Genomic DNA, 21,161 nt, shown 5'->3' on the forward strand with positions numbered 1-21,161 from the left:
ACGTGAAACCATTTTATTGTTCTCAGGATTTTAAACAAAAAAATTGCTGTGGGTCCCTAGTGTTTATGATTGACAGGAAGACTGGCTACTTATAAAGATTTCACATTTCAAGCCCTGTCTATTCAATTCTGCTCTTTTCAAAAGATGTGATAAACGCTGATTGAATTTTGCTTGTTAAAAATACCATTTGATCAAAGCAGTAATAAATTATTCCAGAGTGCAGACTCTGCACAGTCAATCGTGCAGCTGTGATATTGATCCATCAAGAAAAATTGTACTTTTCTTCAAGCCAGTCACAAAATAATTAATTCAATATCTGCAGAGATTTGTTTGTTTGTTAAGGCACTTAAAGATTCTGTCAAGGGAGGTGAACACACCAAGGTTTGAAACATTTTTGAACAGCGTTCTTCTTGTGAGGATGAATTTATATTGTCTACCATTATCTATCTATCATTACTGAGCAGACTGCCTAATCTCTTGTATCAGGCACCAGAGTGTAAGTAAGGTCACAACCTGGCAAGAAGGGAGGTGGAGGAATGTTTTTATTATAACAGTAACATTTTACAACCGTATCCATATTGATTTCCCTACATCAGGGGTCTGCAACCTGCAGCTCATTGAGGACTCAGGCTCCTGACCTTGATCAATCGAATTCATTTTGTTGGTAACTAAATTGCTTGTTTCATTTTTTTAAACTTTTATTAACATTTTACTTGTGAGAAAATATCATTCTTGTAAAAACTTTTAAACGTTGTTGAAATTAGTCTCTGTTTCACTTTTCATTCTTATTGGTATTCAAGTAACAGCACTGCAGCTCTTAAGATGCTGCATTTGTGATTAAGTTTTTATAACTGGCTATTCTTGTCATTAAGGCCCTTGCCCTACACTGTGGCCTGAAAACACTTCAGTCCCAAATATGATGCAAAAAACAAGCAGCTCCCTCAGAAACCATCGCCATAGCAAACCAAGATCATGTCCGTTTTACCAGCGTCTTTTTCCTCTATCACACCTGTCAACTTACCTGATTGGCTCAGGTTTCAAATGGAAGTTCAGTGCATCAACAAGGAGCTCTGCTGAAAATGGTAGCTTTCCCTCCTTTCTCTGGATGTCGAGGTGAGCAGAATTGCACAGAGCATGTACTCCACTGTCCGTACGACTGGAGATTGAGATGTTGACTTCATTGATGGGCTGGAGCTTCTGCACTGCATCCTAGTATATGGTGGAAACACAGAACAGTAAATTGCAGCACAATCGCACTACTTCAGTTCAGTAATGTATTTTCACTAGAAATCAAGGCAAAAGGCCATGGTCCAACTTGTAGGACATCTTCAAGGCTGAAAAAGTAAACAGGAGGCAATATCAATCAGAACTAAAGATTAGGTGACACCAAGCAGATTTTAAAAGCTTGGTGAAAAACAGCCTGGGAATTACTATCAGCAATGGTATCAAATAAGCACTTAACCCTCAGGCCAGAATTCCTTGCTCTGCTATTTTACTGGAGGACTTAAACATGTGAGATCTTCTGTTAGAAAGCAGGGAGAGCCGCTTGATATGAAGATGCTTTATACAATTAAACTGTCAATTGTAATTTCTAGCCTAAGGTGAAGGGAGGTAAGGGGATCCACAGTTTGAGGTCAAATAAAGGTGTTGGAGGGAAGGGACATGTACAATGGGGATTACCTCACAAGGGCCTCCCTGCTACGGTCTTATCTCAAAAGTGAGACTCTCCAGAGTTGTCAACAATATTCTGAAGAAGCTTTCCAAGTGGCAATATTTACTTAAAGAGGGGACCACTGTAGCCATACTCTCAGCAGAAACATAGTGCAACTTGAGGAACTCTTAATGCTGGAATATTGTGGTATACTTGCCCATAATTCTAAGCAGGCTACAGTTTCTTTAAAAAATGGCATCCTTCTCTTCATACATAAACTTTATTTCCGATTCCCCTCTTGACATTCAACTGTAACTCCAAAGAAGCCAGATAGATGATTTCCATTTGTCATTTTTTTTTTAAGCAGCATTTTTTGAAACAGCTGTTTTTATTAGATTGAATGCAGAGAACCCCATGAACCAGTCCACAGCTGTGTCTAAGGCAGGGAAAATTGCAGTACTTTGCTGAAAGAAGCAGCATTTTGCACATTTTGCCAGGCTTCTGTATCCACTTTCCACAGGGAATGGAAAATAGTTGGAAGAAGAGAAGCAAATCAAATATTCATGACTGAAAAATGGCTTTGTCTTTTCCTCTCCCAGTCTCTCCCTGTAGTCCACATATTGCTGTAATTACTGAGTTTGGAAGGTACAGATGAAAACTGCTCTCCAACTCCAGAAATCTTTGTCAAACCATATGCACCCAAGTATTTTTTGACAACATTACAGGAAACCTTGTTCGAGTTGCTCAACTTAACCAGTTGGACTTAATCCATCTTTTGGGCCATGGACATAATTGCTGGCTTTTAAGTAGACAGAAAATAGGTTTTTAAACCGAGAAATCTGTATGAAGGGGCATCACCTGTAGTGCTAGTCACCAATGGCGGAATTTTACTGACCTCAGGTGGTGGAGGATTGGGGGGGGTGGGGGGGGGTGCGCAGTGGGTGGCAGTAAAATCCTGGACGGGTCAGGTCAAGAGGGCCCCCCAGCTCGCACAGTCCCGCTGCCAGGGAAATCTCCCAGCGGCAGGGACAGCTGACTGCCAAATGGAGGCAGCTGGCCAATTTGAAAGATTATAGGCCCAATTAAAGGTGATTTTCCCTGGCCGCTGGTATCAGGGAGAGGGCTGTCGGCAGCAAATGACAGCCCCCACTGGCCCCAAATCTGCCGCTAGAGGGGACTCCTCTCCGTTCTCCAGCTTCATGTAAAGATTTATTTAAGGCTCACCACTCCGAGGGCACCTCAAAATGAGGATGTTCCTGACTTCTTGCTGCCTCAGTGGCTCTGCCAAGGCTCCAGAGCTGTTGGCCCAACAGAGGGTCGCCGGTGTGGGAGGCCCACCCACCCACCCGCCCACCTGCCTCAGCATAAATTGGGCGCCTCCCCTGCCTGCTGGTTCTTAATCGCCTCCTCCTGGTAATATCGCAGGTCAAGTCCTGCCACCTGCCTGCCTGAGTATGCTGGCTACCCAAAAAACCACCCCAACGATGGTACCTTCATCGCTTTGGAAAAATCTCGCCTCAAATTTCAGAAAGAAGGAAAGGAACTTGTATTTGTTGAGCACTTCACCATGTCTTCAGGATTCACCAATCAAATGCTCTTAAAATCTATTTGCTGCTATTTTAAATGCCAACCCGGTAGCCAATCTACACACAGCAAGATCCCACAAACAGTCAGCAAGGCGAATAATCATTCGCTTGACATAGTGTTAGTAAGTGAAGGAGGGGAATTGGCTGGGACACCTCAAATAATGCCTTAGGGTCTTTTGCATCCAGCTGAGCAGACAGGTCTGCCTTGATTCAACATTCCAAAGGTGGCACCTCCTACAGTTTGCAACCCACATTGTACACGCTGGCGCTGGAGAGGGGGTCAAATCAATGGCTTGAAAACAAGAATGCCAAACTGAAAAGTGTAAGAGAAAATATGAGGCATTTTTGTCTTGAACTAGGTGATTGCCAATGCCCCCTGGCAATGTATGGCTGCACAAATGTAAGAACTATGCATGTGTACAACACATGCAGGCATCACTGTACTGAACTCCAATCTGTGACTGGGCAGCTCAGGTTTCAGCTTTCTCTTTTATTGAGATCCCTGTTTTTTTTCCACTGGCACTGTTCCTAAACACACAGCAGTTCCAAATCCTGAGAACAAAGGCTTTCTGTTGAAAGACATAAAATAATTGGAAGACACGCACAAGTCTACACGTGATAACAAGATTTGATTTCTCAGTAAATGATGGGAGTGGGGAAGGGGGTGGTAGCTACAAGGAATCAAACTCTATCCTAGGAAAGCTCTTAAAGCAGCTTCCTTATGATAAGGAGCAAACGAGTTATCAGATACAAGCTCCAAATTTTTAAGAGCAGAAAATGCTAGAAATACATTGCAGGCCCATCACCATTTGAGTGAACGAGCAGTTTGACACCCCAATGGATGGCCCTTCTAGCAGTCCTGCCACACATAACACAGCAATTGTAATCCTACCCGTGAGCTTTGTGCAGCTTTCGTTTCATTGCCTCACGGTTGCCTCACAACACAGACAGCTCAATCACCATCTTTGGACACACCTCAAACCTAGGTAAGAATGTGGAATATCACAGCTGGATTGGTACAACACCTAAAGTTACCCAGGCACAAACAGGCCTTCAGCAACTTCACGGTCCTTTAACAAAATATGCCTGAATGCATGGGATGGCCGTGAACAAAATTTAGCATCATCTCTCTAACTTGCAAAAAAAAAGACATTTTTCTCCTATTCTGTTGTCATAGTTTCAGAGATCTCAGAGACAGAGATTGTGGGCGTGGGTGGGGGTGGAAGAGAGCAGAATTATTTACAAATTCTCTCCAAAGATATAAATATGTAGCAGGGAAGTTAAGTCTTTATATAAAAAAACTGCTTAGGGTTCAGTTGGCATACTGTGGCCAATTCTAGTCTGCACATTTTAGGAAGGATGTCAGGGTTGTGGAGAGGAGATTTACTGGAATGATACCAGGAATGAGCGTTTTCAGTTCTATGGGGAAACTGGGATTATTTTCCTTAGAGCAAAGAAGATTAAGGGGTACTTTAGAGGTCTTCAGAATTTGAGGAATTTTGAGAGGATAAATAAATAGAATCTGTTTGCGACACCTTTATTCAAAAAGGGAGGGAGACAAAAAAAGGTAACTATAGGCCAGTTAGCTTAATATCTGTCATTGGGAAAATGTTAGAGTCTATTATAAAGGATGTAATAGCAGAGCATTTAGAAATGCATAATATAATCAAGCAGAGCCAGCATAGCTTCATGAAGGGGAAATCATGCCTGACAAATTTATTAGAATTCTTTAAGGAGGGAACAAGCAGGAAAGATAAAGGGAAACCAGTAGATGTAACATATTTGGATTTCCAAAAAGCATTCGATAAGGTACCACATGTAAGGCTAATTAATAAGATAAGAGCCCATGCTGTTGGGGGTAGCATGTTAGCATGGATAGAGGACTGGCTAACTAATAGAAGACAGAGAGTTGGTATACGAGGGGCAATTTCAGGATGGCAACATGTAGTGGAGTGCCACAGGGATCAGTGCTGAGGCCACAATTATTTACAATATCTATTAATGACTTGGATGAGGGAAATGAATGTACTATTGCCAAGTTTGTGGATGACACAAAAATAGCTGGGAAGGCAAGTGGTGAGGATGTCTCAAAGAGTCTACGGAGGGTTATAGAGTTAAGTAAGTGGGCAAAAATATGCCAGATGGAATATAATTTGGGAAAATGTGAGATTATGCACTTTGGCAGGAAGAATAAAGGATATGAATATTATCTGAATGGAGAAAGACTGAAGAAAGCTGCAGCACAGAGGGATTTGGGGGTCCTCGTGCATGAAGTATAGAGGGATTTGGGGGTCCTTGTGCATGAATCCCAAAAAGGTAATGTACAAGTTCAGCAGGTAATAGGTAGGCAAATGGAATGTTGGCCTTTATTTCAAAGGGAATAGAGTGTAAAAATAGGGAAGTCTTTCTAAAACTGTACAAGGCACTAGTTAGACCACACCTAGAATACTGTGAACAGTTTTGGTCCCCTTATCTAAGGCAAGATATACTGGCATTGGAGGCAGTCCAGAGAAGGTTCACTAAGTTGATCCCGGGTATGGAGGGATTTTCTTATGATGACAGGTTGAGTAGGTTGGGCCTGTACTCATTGGCGTTTAGAAGAATGAGAGGTGGCCTTATTGAAACATATAAGATTCTTAGGGAGCTTGACAAGGTAGATGCTGAGAGGTTGTTTCCCCTTGTGGGTGAGTCTAGGACCAGAGGGCATAATCTCAGAGTGAGGGGTCGCCCATTTAAGACAGAGATGAGGAGGAATTTCTTCTCTCAGAGGGTTGTTAATCTGTGGAATTCTTTACCACAGAGGGCTGTAGAGGCTGGGTCGTTAAGCATATTCAAGGCTGAATAGACAGATTTTTAATCAGTAAGGGAATAAGGGTTATGGGGAAAAGGCAGGAAAGTGGAGTTGAGGATTATCAGATCAGCCATGGTCTCATTGAATCGCGGAGCACATTCGATGGTCCAAATAGACTACTTCTGCTCCTACATCTTATGGAGAGCCAATAATCAGGGACACAGAATTAAGATAATTGGCAAATACAATCAGAGGAAAGATGGTAGCTGAGCTCCACAGTAACAGACCTGTATCCCTACTGGTCCAAACCATAATAACCCAAGTCAAATCTAATATGGCTGAAATCAAATGTTCCTGAAAGTCAGAGAGTCAACAATTCAAATAGGGAAAGAACTAAATATTTAAGAAAGATCCACCAGATGTGTTCTCTCTGCAAGGAACTCATCTTACTCCCACAGGACATGCCAAGCTCACATAGGATTGGGTTGACCAAGTCCAGGCTTGTTCATTCCCAGCTAAAAGTATGGAGTGATATTTGTGATCGGCAAACAACTGCCCTTTTACACTGGAAGTTGCCAAACCAAGGAAAGAAGACTTGTCTATTCCAATCAAGGGGAGAACAGAAGGTTGATAATGTTATTCCTTTATCATCAACACAAAGAGCTGTAGCTGCAGACCCAGAGTTGGCATTGAAGGATATATTCTTGCTTCCTCCTTTTCGTATCACTACGCTTCCTCTGGACAACATTGTTCTAAAGAATAACACCAGATGCCATATGAATGTTAACGCTCGCCGTCACCCTCAGCCCCATTTCTGATTTGTTACGATGCTTGTCTGGCATTCACTACTGGATGAACAGAAATTTCGTCCAGTTAAATACTGGGAAGTCTGAAGCTGCTATCTTTGATCCCTCCCACAACCTTCCCACCGACTCCATCATTCACCCTGGTCACTGTCTGAGACTCAATTAGTCTGTCCAGAACCTCAGTCTATTTGACTAAACTGAGTCTCCGACCCCATATCCTGTCCACATCCAAGACCACTTACTTCCACCTCCATAACACTGCTCATCTCTGTCCCTGTCTTAGCTCATCTGCTGTTGAAAGCTTAATCTATGTTGTAATTATCTGCAGATTCACCTAATTCAATATTCTTATGGCTGCTTGTTTACCCTGACTATCAGCATCCTGGGGATTACCATTGACCAGAAACTCAAATGGACCAGCCATATAAATACTGTGGCTACAAGAACAGGTCAAAGGCTGGGAATTATGCAGCAAGTAGCTCACCTCCTGACTCCCCAAAGCCTGTCCATCATCTACAAGGCACAAGTCAGGAGTGAAATGGAATACTCTACACTTGCTGGACGAGTGCAGCTCCAACAATTCTCAAGAAGCTTGACACCATTCAGGACAAAGCAGTCCACTTGATTGGCACCCCATTCACCACCTTCAACATTCACTCCCTCCACCACTGACACACAGTGGCAGCAGTGTGTACCAGCTACAAGATGCATTGCAACAATTCACCAAGACCACTTCGATAGCACATTCCAATCCCACAGACCTCTACCACCTAGAAGGACAAGGGCAACAGAAGCATGGGAATCCCACCACCTGCAAGTTTCCCTCCAAGTCACACACCGCCCTGACTTGGAAATATATCGTTGTTCCTTCACTGTCACTGGGTCAAAATCCTGGAACTCCCTCCCTAACAGTACTGTGAGTATACTTACACCATATGGACTACAGCGATTCAAGGTGACAACTCACGACCACCTCCTCAAGGGTAATTAGGGATGGGCAATAATTACTGGCCTATCCAGCAACACCCACATCTCATGAGCGAAAAATAAAAAAGCATCTTTTGCACACCACTGGCGGCCATTCTTTCAGCTACCGAAATCTGGAATTCCTTATCAAAACCTCTCTGCCTCTCTCCTCGAAGAGGCTCCTGCAAACCTACCTCTTTGGCCAAGCTTTTGGTCACCCGTCCTAATGTCTCTATATATGGCTCAATGTCACAACTTGTCTGAATGATCCTGTGAAGCACCTTAGGCCTTTCACTACATTAAAGCCCATTATATAAATGCAAGCTGTTGTTATAATTAATCAGTTAAAAAGCAAAATGATGCAAATGTTCCTGGTTGCATGGATGTCATATTAGATAAGTGATTCCATAATGAGTAATATTGACAAAAAGGAAAACTGGATCAACTATTGTTTGAATCAATACTTTGTGTTAATCAGTAGAAATTAGCAATAATCGAAAACTTGGGCTTCTATGATTATAGGCGCTGCCTGATGTAGCACTAACCACGAAGAACAAATGAGCCTAGATTCAGTTAGTGGTCAGTTCTTTGTAAGTTTGGGTGAGAGTAGGGATGTAATGATCATTGTGAGCAATCCCAGGATAAATAACTACATCGAATTTACAACATAGAAACAGCCCATTCGGCCCAATAGGTCCATGCCAACAGGTGTCAATGCTCCACATCGGTCTCTCCCGCCCTACCAGAAAATCCTTCTATTCCTTTCTCCCTCAGATGATTATCTTCAACATATCTATGTTACTCGCCTCAACCACTCGCTGCAAAATCCACATTCTAACCACTCTCTGGGTAAAGAAGTTCTCCTGCATTCCTTAATGGATTTATTGGTGACTATCTTAAATTTATGAACTCTAGGTTTGGACTCCCTCAAAAGTGGAAACATTTCTTTTACATCGACCAAACCAAATCCCTTCATAATTTTAAAGACCTCTATCAACTCACACCCCCCACCAGCCCACCCAGTCTTCTTTCTTCCAAGAGGAAAGAGCTCCAGCCTGTTTAGTCTTTACTTCCTGTTATTTGTACCCTCTAAGTCTGGTATCATCCTTGTAAATCTTACTTGCACCTTCTCCAATGCCGCTGTATCCTTCAAGTTAAACGGTGACCAGAAGTGAGTGAGAATGTGTGTAGACATTGGACGATTTGACAAGAGTCGCTCCTTGACACTCACTGTCGCAAGGTGTCCAGAGGCTGTCAGTACCTGTGAAACCGTACCTGAATAAGACTGAGTGCTGCTGTCAAGCGTGGGAAATATTGCCACATTTAGAAGCTTGTTATATTCAATTTTAAAAATTTTTCATGACATGCGGGCATCGCTGATAAGGTCAGCATTTGTTGCCCATCCCTCGCGGGTGTCACACATGATCCCCTCCCACATTTGTAATATCCCAGGACCTGCATCGTAACAGCAGCTTGAATGCACCCAACCATCCACTGAGCCCTCTCATACCTGTTTAAGTCAGAAACACATCGCTGTTGAGGACATATTGCTATATTCAATGCCTTATCTAGGACCTGGATAAACTACACTTTCCAAACCCTATATATTTTTCTTTTAAGAAATCTCTGAGCAAGGCAATGGACTTTTGTTGTTTATACTCAGTCCAACGGAGATAAGAATTAATAAATCACATTAACAATGCTTTGAACAGCAGGACAAGATCTGATAATATCCCTCAAATAATGTGACACCTGTATTGAAGGGTTTGTAATAGAAATTTTCCTATCTTAAAAGAGAATATTTCTCTGTTTGAGTGCCACCTTTCTAAAATAGTATAAGATGCCTAAGATAAATTGCTGAGTGAAGGAGTCTTCTCTTTATTCAGAGTCTGTTCAATAAAACCTCTTGTCTACAGGAGGTGGCGAGATCCCTGAACATGTTTTACTTTGAATAAAGAAGTTGCTATCTGCCATTTATTGTGGCATTGCTAGTTGCATGAGAAGCAACTGTGCTCTTCTGAACTACCACACGATCCAAAGTGTTTCGAAGGGAGTCCTGGCATTTTTACTGGTGCTGCACATGGTGTTGCTATGTTTTATGCTTCAAACAACTGTGTAGGGCCAGACCACGTCCATACATGTTATATAGATATCCTTCTGCTCCAATACCATAATCTTAGAAGAGTTCAAGGAGAGAAATTTAGCTATTTCACCCAGTAAACTGAATATTATCAGAAAATTCAAGAAAGCTGGATCATTTTTACAGTGAAGAAACAATTGCAAGGTATAAAGCAGTATAGTAACAGGTTTTTAAAAAACTTTTTGGGGGTGCAGGCCTGCACATTCCCATCATCCTCCATTCCAATAACAAGAAGGGGGGATGGGCTGCACTTCCTACTTATGTGACAGTCGGAGAAATTCTTCACAGAATCTGCTCCCATTACCTTCAGGATTATTGGGCATTTTAAAAGAATAAGGCTCCATTTTAATAATGGGCTGCTTATTTGGTAGGGGCTGTTTCATTTATTGAATGGCATGCAGCCTCCACCTCATGTGGGATAAAGCCACTTATGGGAAATTCACATGCGCATAAAAATATAGTTAGGATTTTGTAACTAGGTGGTCTTATAACACATATTATTATATTATAAAACACGGTCTGGTTCTTTCACGTTGCGTGAAGTCCCAAGACCTGCCTCCTGTCAGTAGTGCGAATGCATGCAACCACCCACTTAGCTCACCACTATTCAGCTACTGGTTTAAGCTAAATCTTTGCACAATTCTGGCCTCTTGTGTATTCCTGATTTTCATCACTCTGCTATTGACGGTTCAGCTGCCTAGACCCTAAACTCAGGAATTCCCTCCTGAAGCCTCTCTGCTTCCATCTCCTCCTTCAAACTCCTGACCAAGCTTCTGGTCATCTGTCCGCTAACTCATTATGTGGCTCAGTGTCAAATTTTGTTTGAGGACACTCCTGTGAAGTATCTTGGGATATTTTATTACATTAAAGGTGCTATCTAAATGTAGTGTACGAGGCGGAAGAAATAATCCATAAACTACTACAATCTGTATTGTTTTTGCTGGTACACAGTTCACTGTGATGGATGCAGATTAAAGGGAGAATCACCCAAAGTGAATTCTTGCAGACTTTCCAACAAGTGAGTTGATGACAGCAGCTACTCTGTTGTTGATCAACATTAACTTTCTAAACTATGGATGGTGCTTACTGCAAGAAAGAGGTAATAAAAAAAAAGACAGAAAAAGGAACTCTTTTAGCAGGTTGTTATTATTTAAAATACCTAATTTGAGAAGTCCACAATTGTATCCTAAGACTTTCCTTGACAAAGTCGTTGCTGTAGATATGAAAGTGAACAGTACTGGGTGGCTGGGTGGGATCATTCACCCTCCCCCCCTTCTCCTTACGTTTGGGCTACAGTTCTAAAAGCACACCTTCTGATACACTGAAGAGGTAATGGAGCCCACTGGCCAAAGAGCTGGCCAATCATTGCTTGGATTCACATGACGAATGGTCACTTGAATGAGTAAGGAGCTGCAGGGTGGCTGCCACCTTGGAACAGTAACCCTGCAATAATCAGCATCTTCAGAAGAAGAGAAATCGGGGTGGGGGAGTTGCAGAGGAAAGGAGAGGCAAAGAGAAAACAAGATTTCAGAAGGGGTCACAGATTGAACATTCCTCTCCCTCCAAAAATGTAAATTTTATACAAGAGAGATTTTGACACTGACACTTTCATTAACAAGAATGTCAAGTGTTATAATCTCTCGTCAGCTAACCTATCCATCTATCTATGAACATAACTTGTCAGAAGATTCTCAAGATTTTATAAGCCAGAAATTTCCCTTTTTAATAAGCCCCAGGCGGGAGATAAATCTCAGCCCCATATGGAGCGAATCAAGTTAAAAGAAAACCACAATAAAGAACGCATTTGAATTCCACAATGATAATCTGTGGCAGGCCCAGGTCTGTCCGTCTGCTGCATAACATTCATACACACACACAGACATACACACACAGACATAAACACACGCACACAGACACACACACATGGCAGCAGGAAGAAGAGCCCCTAGTGCAAGGTGCAGAATGGCTGGGAGTCTGACTGATGATCATTCCCCACCAGCAAGGGCTGGTTTTAATTAAAAATGGGTTCTTCTTAAGAGAATCTGTGATATATGATGTTTACATTATCATCGCACACAGATTTTGCTGTGATACAGTTCCCAACAGCTCTCGAGTGCATTCCCCAAGTCACCATCCTTCATAAGTCAGCAGGCTTTCCCACTATAGGAGGCATCTCAGCAGACCCTGTTTCTGTCCTCATCCCATGTCCACACTGGTTCACTTCCCAGTGAGCCTCGATGAATAAGGATTGAGAGTGGGAATGCTGAGTTTTCTTTGCTCTTCCCTAACCTAGGAATGTTGCATTCCCAATTGAGATTAGTTAGCTCAGGACAATAGGCCATCTAATCCCTAATTGGAAAACAATTCCATCCAGAAAATCCCTGTTGGACACAAAGCAACATTCCATTTGCCAAACTCCTGACATTAAATCTTTTAATTCAAAGACCACAGGAACGTTGCTGATGTAATGGATTTGAATTCCCCACCAGTTGTGACAGAAACAGAAAGGCAATTCTGACCCCAGACTACAATCACAGTCTGGTGCTAATTCACGCCCTACTCACCTCATTTTGGAATCTCTGATTCAGCTAAAACACTTCTCACTACTGAATTCTATGTTCAATACATTGAACTCCCCTCAGCTGTTCACAGCATACAGGATTCAGCAGTTTCCTTCACTAAAATGGCTTGTGATTTGATCCAAATTGCAGATTTTTATGCAAGGATAGAGAAATGTTTCGCGGGGGAGGGGGGGGGTGGTGGTGGAAGCAAATGAATGGTAAATGTATTGGCAGGAGATTGATATAAACAAGGTAAAAATCAAGGTTGGAAAAGCTCACAGATCGATGAGCAGTATCAGACCGGGTGTGCGTTTACCAACTGAGTTGCAGAGATCTACTGAATGAACTTTTAGCTGTGCGAAATGATGAAAAATTACTTCAAACAAAAATAGTAGCGCATTCATAGTAAAGTCACATTTTACATGATAGACACTAGACAGTAAAGCTGTATTAATCAGCCTCAGTGTTTGTGGACGGTCCAGGCCTGATTGAATTTAGCGAGGAGAGACGTGGCAGCATGATCATAAAAGCACCATGTCTGCTTGCAATGCGGCAGTTTTTGTACAATATCAGCCAATTCAACCAGCATAAATTAAAAGCCTGTACAAGCCTCCCTCAGTAATCATTACTTTTAATCCGACTCTCTCATCCATACTGCAGACAGGCTACACTCCTGACAACAAAGTAAAATCATATAGTTCTAATCCAACTTTCCTGTATCAAGACAAGCATTGGCGACTGCTCTGCACTTGTAACTCGAACAAGGGCTATTAAAGATTCGTCCAATATCGAAATGCCAAGAGCATCCTGGCAGAGTTTGAGGAAGCTGTACAACTTCTGCTGTGAAGTGCTCCAATCCTGCATTCTCAGACATAGAATGTATTCAATGTTACAAGTTTGTAACAGACTGCAGGCTATCTGTTCATAGAATCACAAAATCTCAAGCACAGAAGGGGGCCAAATTGGTCCATCGTGCCACTGTTGGCTCTCTGAAGTTTCTATCGAATTACCCCCACTCCCCACTTTCCCCACTGCCCTGCAAACACCCTTTCAGACAGTGCATTCCAGATCACAAAACCCACTGTGTTTAAAAAATAAATCCTCATTTCCCCTCTGGTTCCTTTATCAATTATTTGAAATCTGTGTGCTCTGGTTACCAATCCACCTGCCATGAAAGTTTCTCCTTATTTACTCTATCAAAACACTGTATAATTTTGAGCACCTCTATTAAATCTCCACTTAACATTCTCTGCTCTTAGGAAAGCAATCAATGCTTCTCTGCATAACTGAAGTCCCTCATCCCTGGTATGATTCATCTAAATCTCCTCTTCCCTCCCTCCAAGGCCTTGACATCTATCCTAAAGTGTGGTGTCCAGAAATGGATACTGTATTCTCTCTGAGGCCTATCTAGTGATTTATAAATGTTTGCCATAACTTCCTCATGTTTGTATTCCATATCTCTATTAATAATCAAGAATATTGCTGAAGAAAGACACATGTTGTCGAAGCTTCTCACAGCACTCTCTTCTCACGAAGTATAAATTGTTGTTCCTTTTACATTTGGTATTCTTGCAAACTGTCCTGATGAGTGCAAGATGAAAAGCTTCAACAACATGCGTATTCTTTCAGCAATACTCTCAAGTTCTGTACTATCAAAGTCGAGAAACCTGTATCAGATTGCCCTGCCCTGCTACCCACAAAAATTCTTGCATGTGAACTCCTAGATCTAGTTTATATTACCTCTGCTCAGTCTTCCTCCCAAAGAGCATCTTTGTTATCCTGTTTACAACACTCTTGTATATTTCACTGACATTAATACATGCTATTTTACTGGCTATTATACCTGTGTGTTATCTTTAATATTAAAAAGCATACACATCTGCAAGTTTCCTCTCTTACCACTTGATTTCCTGTTTTCATGTTTTTGTCAAGGTCTTTTGTAAACTTTGTTCCATTATAGATTCCTATCGCCTTTATTCTACTATTTATTTCTTCAGCTAACATTTCTAATGTGCAAACTAAGGATTTACTCAAAACGTAAATCATATGAACATATGTAGTAGGAGCAGGAGTAGGCCATTCGTTCTCTCGACCCTGGTCTGCCATTCGATAAGATCATGGCTGATCTGATTGTAGCCTCAACTCCACATTCCCGCCTTTCCCCGATAAGACTTTCACCCCCTTGCTTATCAAGAAATATTGCTGATCAATCATATTTGATAACATGTCTAAACTTACCCATTGATTTTTTTCATTCTTTTCGAACCTTAAAACAGATACACAAGCCACTCCATGCAATGCCACCCAGCACATTAGTGCTGAAGCCATTGAATAGGAACGAGTAACAGTATTACTGGTTTAGGGGTTCGGAAAGAATTGTAATGCTGGTTATGTCTTTTTGGTGGATCCAACTGGAGGTCCAGTGTGCTCTGCCCATCATCTTGAACAGTGGGCCAATCAGTGGGACAGGGGGACGAATTTAATGCACTCCCATGTGGTGGGATAGGTGGTGAGGGGCATTTAATTGGGCAGGAGAGTGGTAGATGGGGATCTTGTCACCTTCTTGACTCCACCCCGATTAAGTCCATGGTGGGAATGCCCATCCCGCCCCACTGCCAACTGAGATTATTAAGTGGGCAATTAATGCCCACTTAAGTGCCTCATCCTGTCACTGCTGCCAACACCCCACCCTCCCACCATCATTTAACTGTGGCCTGGGTTCCTTGGCAGTCCTGGGCCAGAAATGGGTGTTATACCAGTAGCAGCAGCAATCACCTCCCCAGTGACAAAGCAGAGCAATGAAGAGCTGCAAGCCCCTGATTGGTTGGCGGCTCTTGGTGGGTGGAAATTCTGCCCTGGGGTAGTGGATGCTTTCCCATTTGTTATGACTTTCCAGGGGATCTCAGAAGTATTCATTAGAACAATAGTGGCTATTTATTGCAGTTGTTGACTGTTGTCCGTACTTGAAAGCTCTGCCCCTTTCCTTTTCAGAGATAGATTGACTTATTAACTTGGCGTACCTATCCCAACACCAATCTCATACCATGCGTTCTTTATCTCGATAAATCCAAGATTTGACCATGTACTCCCACAGCTTTCAACTTCTTCATGACGGTTGCATGAAGGTACAAGTGCCATTTGACCACCATGCCTCTGATAGCTCTTTATCAGGGCGATCCAACATAATCTCACTGCCCTGCTCTTGCATGACATTGTTGTATCTTAATGAAAACATGAGGAAAAACCTTTTCACGCAGCAAGTGGTTGGGATCTGGAATGTGCTGCCTGAGATTGTGGTGGAGCAGATTCAATTGAGGCATTTAAGAGGATACTGGATTATTATCTGAAAAGAAAGAATGTGCAGGGTTACAGGGAGAAGGCTGAGGAGTGGCACTAGGTAAATTGCTCCTTTGGAGGGCCAGTAGACACACAACGGACCGAATGACCTCCTTATATGCTGTAACCATGCTGTGATTCTGTGAATATTCATCCACCTTTCCCTTAAATAACGTAGTGGTCTTTGCCTCCACATGCTCCGTGACAAAGAATACCACGCTTCAACAACCCCCTGCAGAGTTAAATATGAACATACGAATTAGGAGCGGGTGTGGGCCATTTGCCCCCTCAAGCCTGCTCTGCCATTCAATAAGATCAAGGCTGATCTGATTGTGGCCTCAACTCCACAATCCTGCCTACCTCGGATAACCTTTGACTCCCTTGTTAGTCAAGAATCTAATACGAACAAGTTCTCTTACCCCTTCACTCAGCAACAATTCTAAACTGATGACCCTTTATCATTGATATCAAAACTAGATGATATAGTCTCACTTGCAAGCCTAATGGAAGCCAAGGAAAGCAACCTAAGACAGGTTCCCAAAGTTCGTGACAGTCCACAATCAAATTTAAACTGCAACTTGCCCTGTTTATTACTGTATCTCCATCACTCATTTTAATATGGAGACCAGTTAATACATTGCACTGCAAATTTAACGCATATAGGTATGATCACTTACCTCCAAGTAATTCTGAACCCCAAGAACAGGTTGGTGTGAAGGACTTTTCATTACTCCGCTGTAAAGAGTGAAATATAGTGTTTGTATTAGAGGTGACCTTACATAATTGACAGAAGTACCACAAACTTAACCGCATTAAAACATAAACCTATTGAGAATCTGCAGCTTTCAGAGTTACTCTAGAGGAAGCCTACACTTTGTGATGTTTAACAAAAGCATTTTGTCCACGTATCTAATGTGGCCTCCAGAGCCAGTTTTCAAAATGCTGATCAGACAGGTAAGAAGAGTGGAAGATCATAGGCCATTCCTCTCCTGTTTGCCGTTGATAGGCTCACATCAGCAACAAATGATGGAGAGAAACAGTCTGTGATTGGTGGAGAACCAGAGTGCCGGAGCCCTGGGCAGGAGAAGCTGGCCGCAGGGCCTGAGGTCGGATGAATGGGGAAGAGGCTGTCTGGCTGGCATGTGTGAGAGATTGAGGGAGGGAGGGAGTGACCGAACGAGTGTGTGCATGTGTGGGAGGGAGGGACTGAGTGTGGGAATAAGAGAGTGAGTGCACGTGGGCGCATGTTGGAGTGACTGCGTGCGTGCAGGAGTAAGAGTGTGTGTGGGCGCATGGGGGAGTGAGACAGAGTGTGGGCACATGAGGGAGTGAGAGAGTGAGTGAGTGTGGGTGCATGGGGGACTGAGAGAGTGAGTGAGTGTGGGCACATGGGGGAGTCAGAGAGCATGTGTGTGCGGGAGTGGGAGAGTTAGTGAGAGTGCGTGTGGAGTGAGTGAATGCGTGAGGAGTGAGTGAGTGAAAGTGTGTGGGGTGAGAGTGAGTGAATGTATGTGGAGTGAGTGAGTGAATGCATGTGGAGTGAGTGAGTGAATACGCGAGGAGTGAGTGAGAGTGAATGCATGTGGAGTGAGTGAGTGAATACACGAGGAAAGTGAGTGACTGTGCATGGAGTGAGAGAGAGAGTGAATGCACGTGGAGTGAGAAAGTGAGTGGATGAGCATGGGGGTGAGAGAGTGAGTGACTGCGCATGGAGTGAGAGAGCGAGTGAATGCGAGAGGAGAGTGAGTGAATGCATGTGGGGGTGAGAGAGTGAGTGAATGCGCGTGGAGGTGAGAGAGTAAGTGAATGCGCGTGGAGGTGAGAGAGTAAGTGAATGAGCACGGGGGTGAGAGAGTGAGTGAATGCGCGTGGGGGTGAGAGAGTGAGTGAATGAGCACGGGGGTGAGAGAGTGAGTGAATGGGCGAGGGGGTGAGAGAGTGAGTGAATGCGCGTGGAGGTGAGAGAGTGAGTGAATGAGCACGGGGGTGAGAGAGTGAGTGAACGTGTGTAGGGGTGAGAGAGTGAGTGAACGTGTGTAGGGGTGAGAGAGTGAGTGAACGTGTGTAGGGGTGAGAGAGTGAGTGAACGTGTGTAGGGGTGAGAGAGTGAGTGAACTTGTGTGGGGGTGAGAGAGTGAGTGACCGTGTGTGTGGGGCTGAGAGAGTGAGTGAATATATGTGTGTGTGTGTTTGGGGGGTGAGAGAGTGAGTGAATGTGTGTAGGTGTGACAGAGTGAGTGAACATGTGTGTGTGTGAAGGTGAGAGAGAGAGAGAGTGTGTGTGTGTATGTGGAGTGAGTGAGTGTCTGCCTTACTCCCAGTCTCAGGTTTCTCGCTCACTCACCACCACACACCAACACACCTACTCACAGTGGGTGAGGGGGAAGTGACCCTCTCACACACTGGTCATTTTTATTAATTACTCCTTTATAACAACAATTTATTGCTATGACATTGCTTTTTTTTGCTCCACAATTGTTTCTTTTATTACCTCAACTATCTTTTAAAATACAGTTTAATGCTGTGCCAAACCTCATCTTTCTGAAATTTGCTCACTGAAATTTGAGCAGGAAAAAAGTGAAGGAGTGCCGCTGCCCCCAAAGCGAAAAAGCTGGACAAGCCTGCTGAAGACTCAGGGTCCCTTGAACTGACTGTAGATTCCTGCTAACACTGATGTGTTAAATCACAGTATACGAGGAACAAATCTACTTGCTTAAGAATTGAATGACAAACTGACAGGTTCTGTCTCAGTTTAATCACTGCAGAGGTCAATAACATGGAATAAGTTTGCAAACCATAAACTGAGATCCATATCATCGAGTTGAAATGTATTTATTTCACTCCCGTCTCAAAGCCACTCACGTCCAATTTATGGTCAGTGCCAGGAGCTCTCGGGCACCTCTTGCAAGTGGCTATTTTTCATTTGTAAGTAGCAGCCGAAGGATCTTATCCAGTCCTTTTTTTAATGGGCCAGCATTTATTGCCCATTCCTAACTGCCATTGAGAAGGTGGTGTAGGTACCCCCACAGTGCTGTTAGGGCTCAGCTGAGTTCCACAGAGGTGCAGTAGTCAGTAGTTACTGAACAACCATCAGGGGTCGATTACGTTGCCTGGTCAATTCTCCTTTCCTTAGTCAAAAGACACTGGGGTCAAGGAAGCAGCGACCAGCCGGCGGCCGGGATCAGTCTGAGGCCTTTCCCAGTATGAGAGACCGGGCAGAACAGCTGCACCCACAACTGGGAAAGAAGGAATAACTTTCCAAATGTGTCTCTGTGAAGGCGGCAGATTGCACCCACCTGTACCCAGTGCCAAAGTACTGGAAGTATATTAAATACCGCGCCTTGACCGCCATTGGCCACACTGCCCGATACTGCTCCATGGGAACAATATCCTTCCTCTGAGTTCCAGAGCGACAGACACAACCAGGACCTCAGGGCACAACAATAACATCCTGACAGCAAAAATAGGTCAACAGACCGACTGAAGGTAGCAGACAATGATTAAAGCACACCCATAATACTTTAGCTACTACTTACAATTGAGTCTGACGCTCTCTAGCCCTTTGGGTCATGAGGTTTGGTGGGGGGGTGGAAGATTTACACAGGCGTTTTTTAGCACAGCCCCGAATGCTCTACAACAGCCGGAGATAGGGCGCATTCGGGGTCCTTCACAAAAGACGACGAACGTCTGACACCGTTTAAAGGTGAAAGCCAATGGGAAGCGGCGTGGGGGCGTATCTCAGGTCCTGAGGTGGATAACCAGAGAGAAAGGGATCGGGGGAGGGGGGATGGATAGATAGGGAGAGGGAGAGGAAAATAGGTAGGTAGATAGGGATATGGATATGGAGAGGGAGACAGAGACAGAGAGAGAGAGGGAGGGAATGAGATAAATGGATAGGGAGGGCGATAGCTAAAGACAGAGAGAGAGAGAGCATTTGGGAGGGAGATAGATGGATAACCAGGGAGGGAGGGAGATAGATAGGGAGGGAATGAGACAGATGGAAAGGGAGGGAGATAAATAAATGGATAGGGAGGGAGATAGATACATGAATAATGAGGGAAGTAAATAAATGGATAGGGAGGGAGATGGATAAATGGATAGGGAAGGGGACAGATAGATGGATAGGGAGGGGGATAGATAGATGGATAGGGAGCGGGATAGATAGATGGATAGGGAGGTGGATAGATAGATGGATAGGGAGATGGATAGATAGATGGATAGGGAGGGGGATAGATAGATGGATAGGGAGGGGGATAGATAGATGGATAGGGAGGGGGATAGATAGATGGATAGGGAGGGGGATAGATAGATGAATAGGGAGGGGGGTAGATAGATGGATAGGGAGGGGGGTAGATAGATGGATAGGGAGGGAGAATGATAGATAGATGGATAGGGAGGGAGAAAGGTAAGTAGATGGATAGGGAGGGAGGTGGATAGGGAGGGAGGTGGATAGGGAGGGAGATGGATGGGGAGGGAGATGGATGGGGAGGGAGATGGATGGGGAGGGAGATGGATGGGGAGGGAGATGGATGGGGAGGGAGATGGATGGGGAGGGAGATGGATAGGGAGGGAGATGGATAGGGAGGGAGAAAGGGAGTGAGATACATAGATACATGGATAGGGAGGGAGATAGATAGCTGGATAGGGAGGGAGATAGATAGATGGTTAGGGAGGGAGACAGAGAGATAGATGGAAAGGGAGGAAGAATGAAAGATAGATGGAAAGGGAGGAAGAATGAAAGATAGATGTATAGGGATGGAGATGGACAGATAAATGGATAGGGATGGAGATGGACAGATAGATGGATAGGGAGGGAGATAGATAGATGATAGGGAGGGAGATGGATGGATAGCGAGGGAGATAGATGGATGGATAGGGAGGGAGATAGATGGATGGATAGGGAGGGAGATAGATGGATGGATAGTGAGGAAGATAGATGGATGGATAGGGAGGGAGATAGATGGATGGATAGGGAGGGAGATAGATGGATGGATAGGGAAGGAGATAGATCGATGGATAGGGAGGGTGAATAATAAATGTATAGAGAGGGATATACATAGATAGATAGGGAGGGATATAGGTAGATGGATAGGGAGAGAGATCGATAGATGGATAGGGAGTGAGATAGATAGATAGATGGATAGGGAGGGAGATAGATAGATGGATAGGGAGGGGGATAGATAGATGGATAGGGAGGGGGATAGATAGATGGATAGGGAGGGGGATAGATAGATGGATAGGGAGGGGGATAGATAGATGGATAGGGAGGGAGATAGATAGATGGATAGGGAGGGAGATGGATGGGGAGGGAGATGGATAGGGAG

General features: G+C 43.7%; 1 protein-coding gene across 4 annotated transcripts in view; it reads right to left on the reverse strand.

Annotated features, from left to right (window-relative positions):
- The window catches only part of pusl1 (pseudouridine synthase like 1), a 104,728-nt gene extending 85,262 nt beyond the window's left edge, over positions 1 to 19,466 (reverse strand). The window contains exons 1-3 of one of the 4 annotated variants that reach the window (XM_041206630.1): positions 19,374 to 19,466; positions 16,515 to 16,572; positions 1,022 to 1,209 (exon numbers count right to left, since the gene is read on the reverse strand). In XM_041206630.1, the coding sequence (XP_041062564.1) occupies positions 1,022 to 1,209; positions 16,515 to 16,572; positions 19,374 to 19,408 (281 nt within the window). In that variant the 5' untranslated portion in view covers positions 19,409 to 19,466. Of the gene's footprint in view, positions 1 to 1,021; positions 1,210 to 16,514; positions 16,573 to 18,632; positions 18,794 to 19,133; positions 19,268 to 19,373 lie in introns of those variants that run through there. The other 3 variants (XM_041206634.1, XM_041206632.1, XM_041206631.1) reach the window with 3 other exon arrangements.
- Between the last annotated feature and the right edge of the window lie 1,695 nt (positions 19,467 to 21,161).

The sequence above is a fragment of the Carcharodon carcharias genome, chromosome 15 (genome assembly GCF_017639515.1).
Source record: "Carcharodon carcharias isolate sCarCar2 chromosome 15, sCarCar2.pri, whole genome shotgun sequence".
Classification (NCBI taxonomy): domain Eukaryota; kingdom Metazoa; phylum Chordata; class Chondrichthyes; order Lamniformes; family Lamnidae; genus Carcharodon; species Carcharodon carcharias.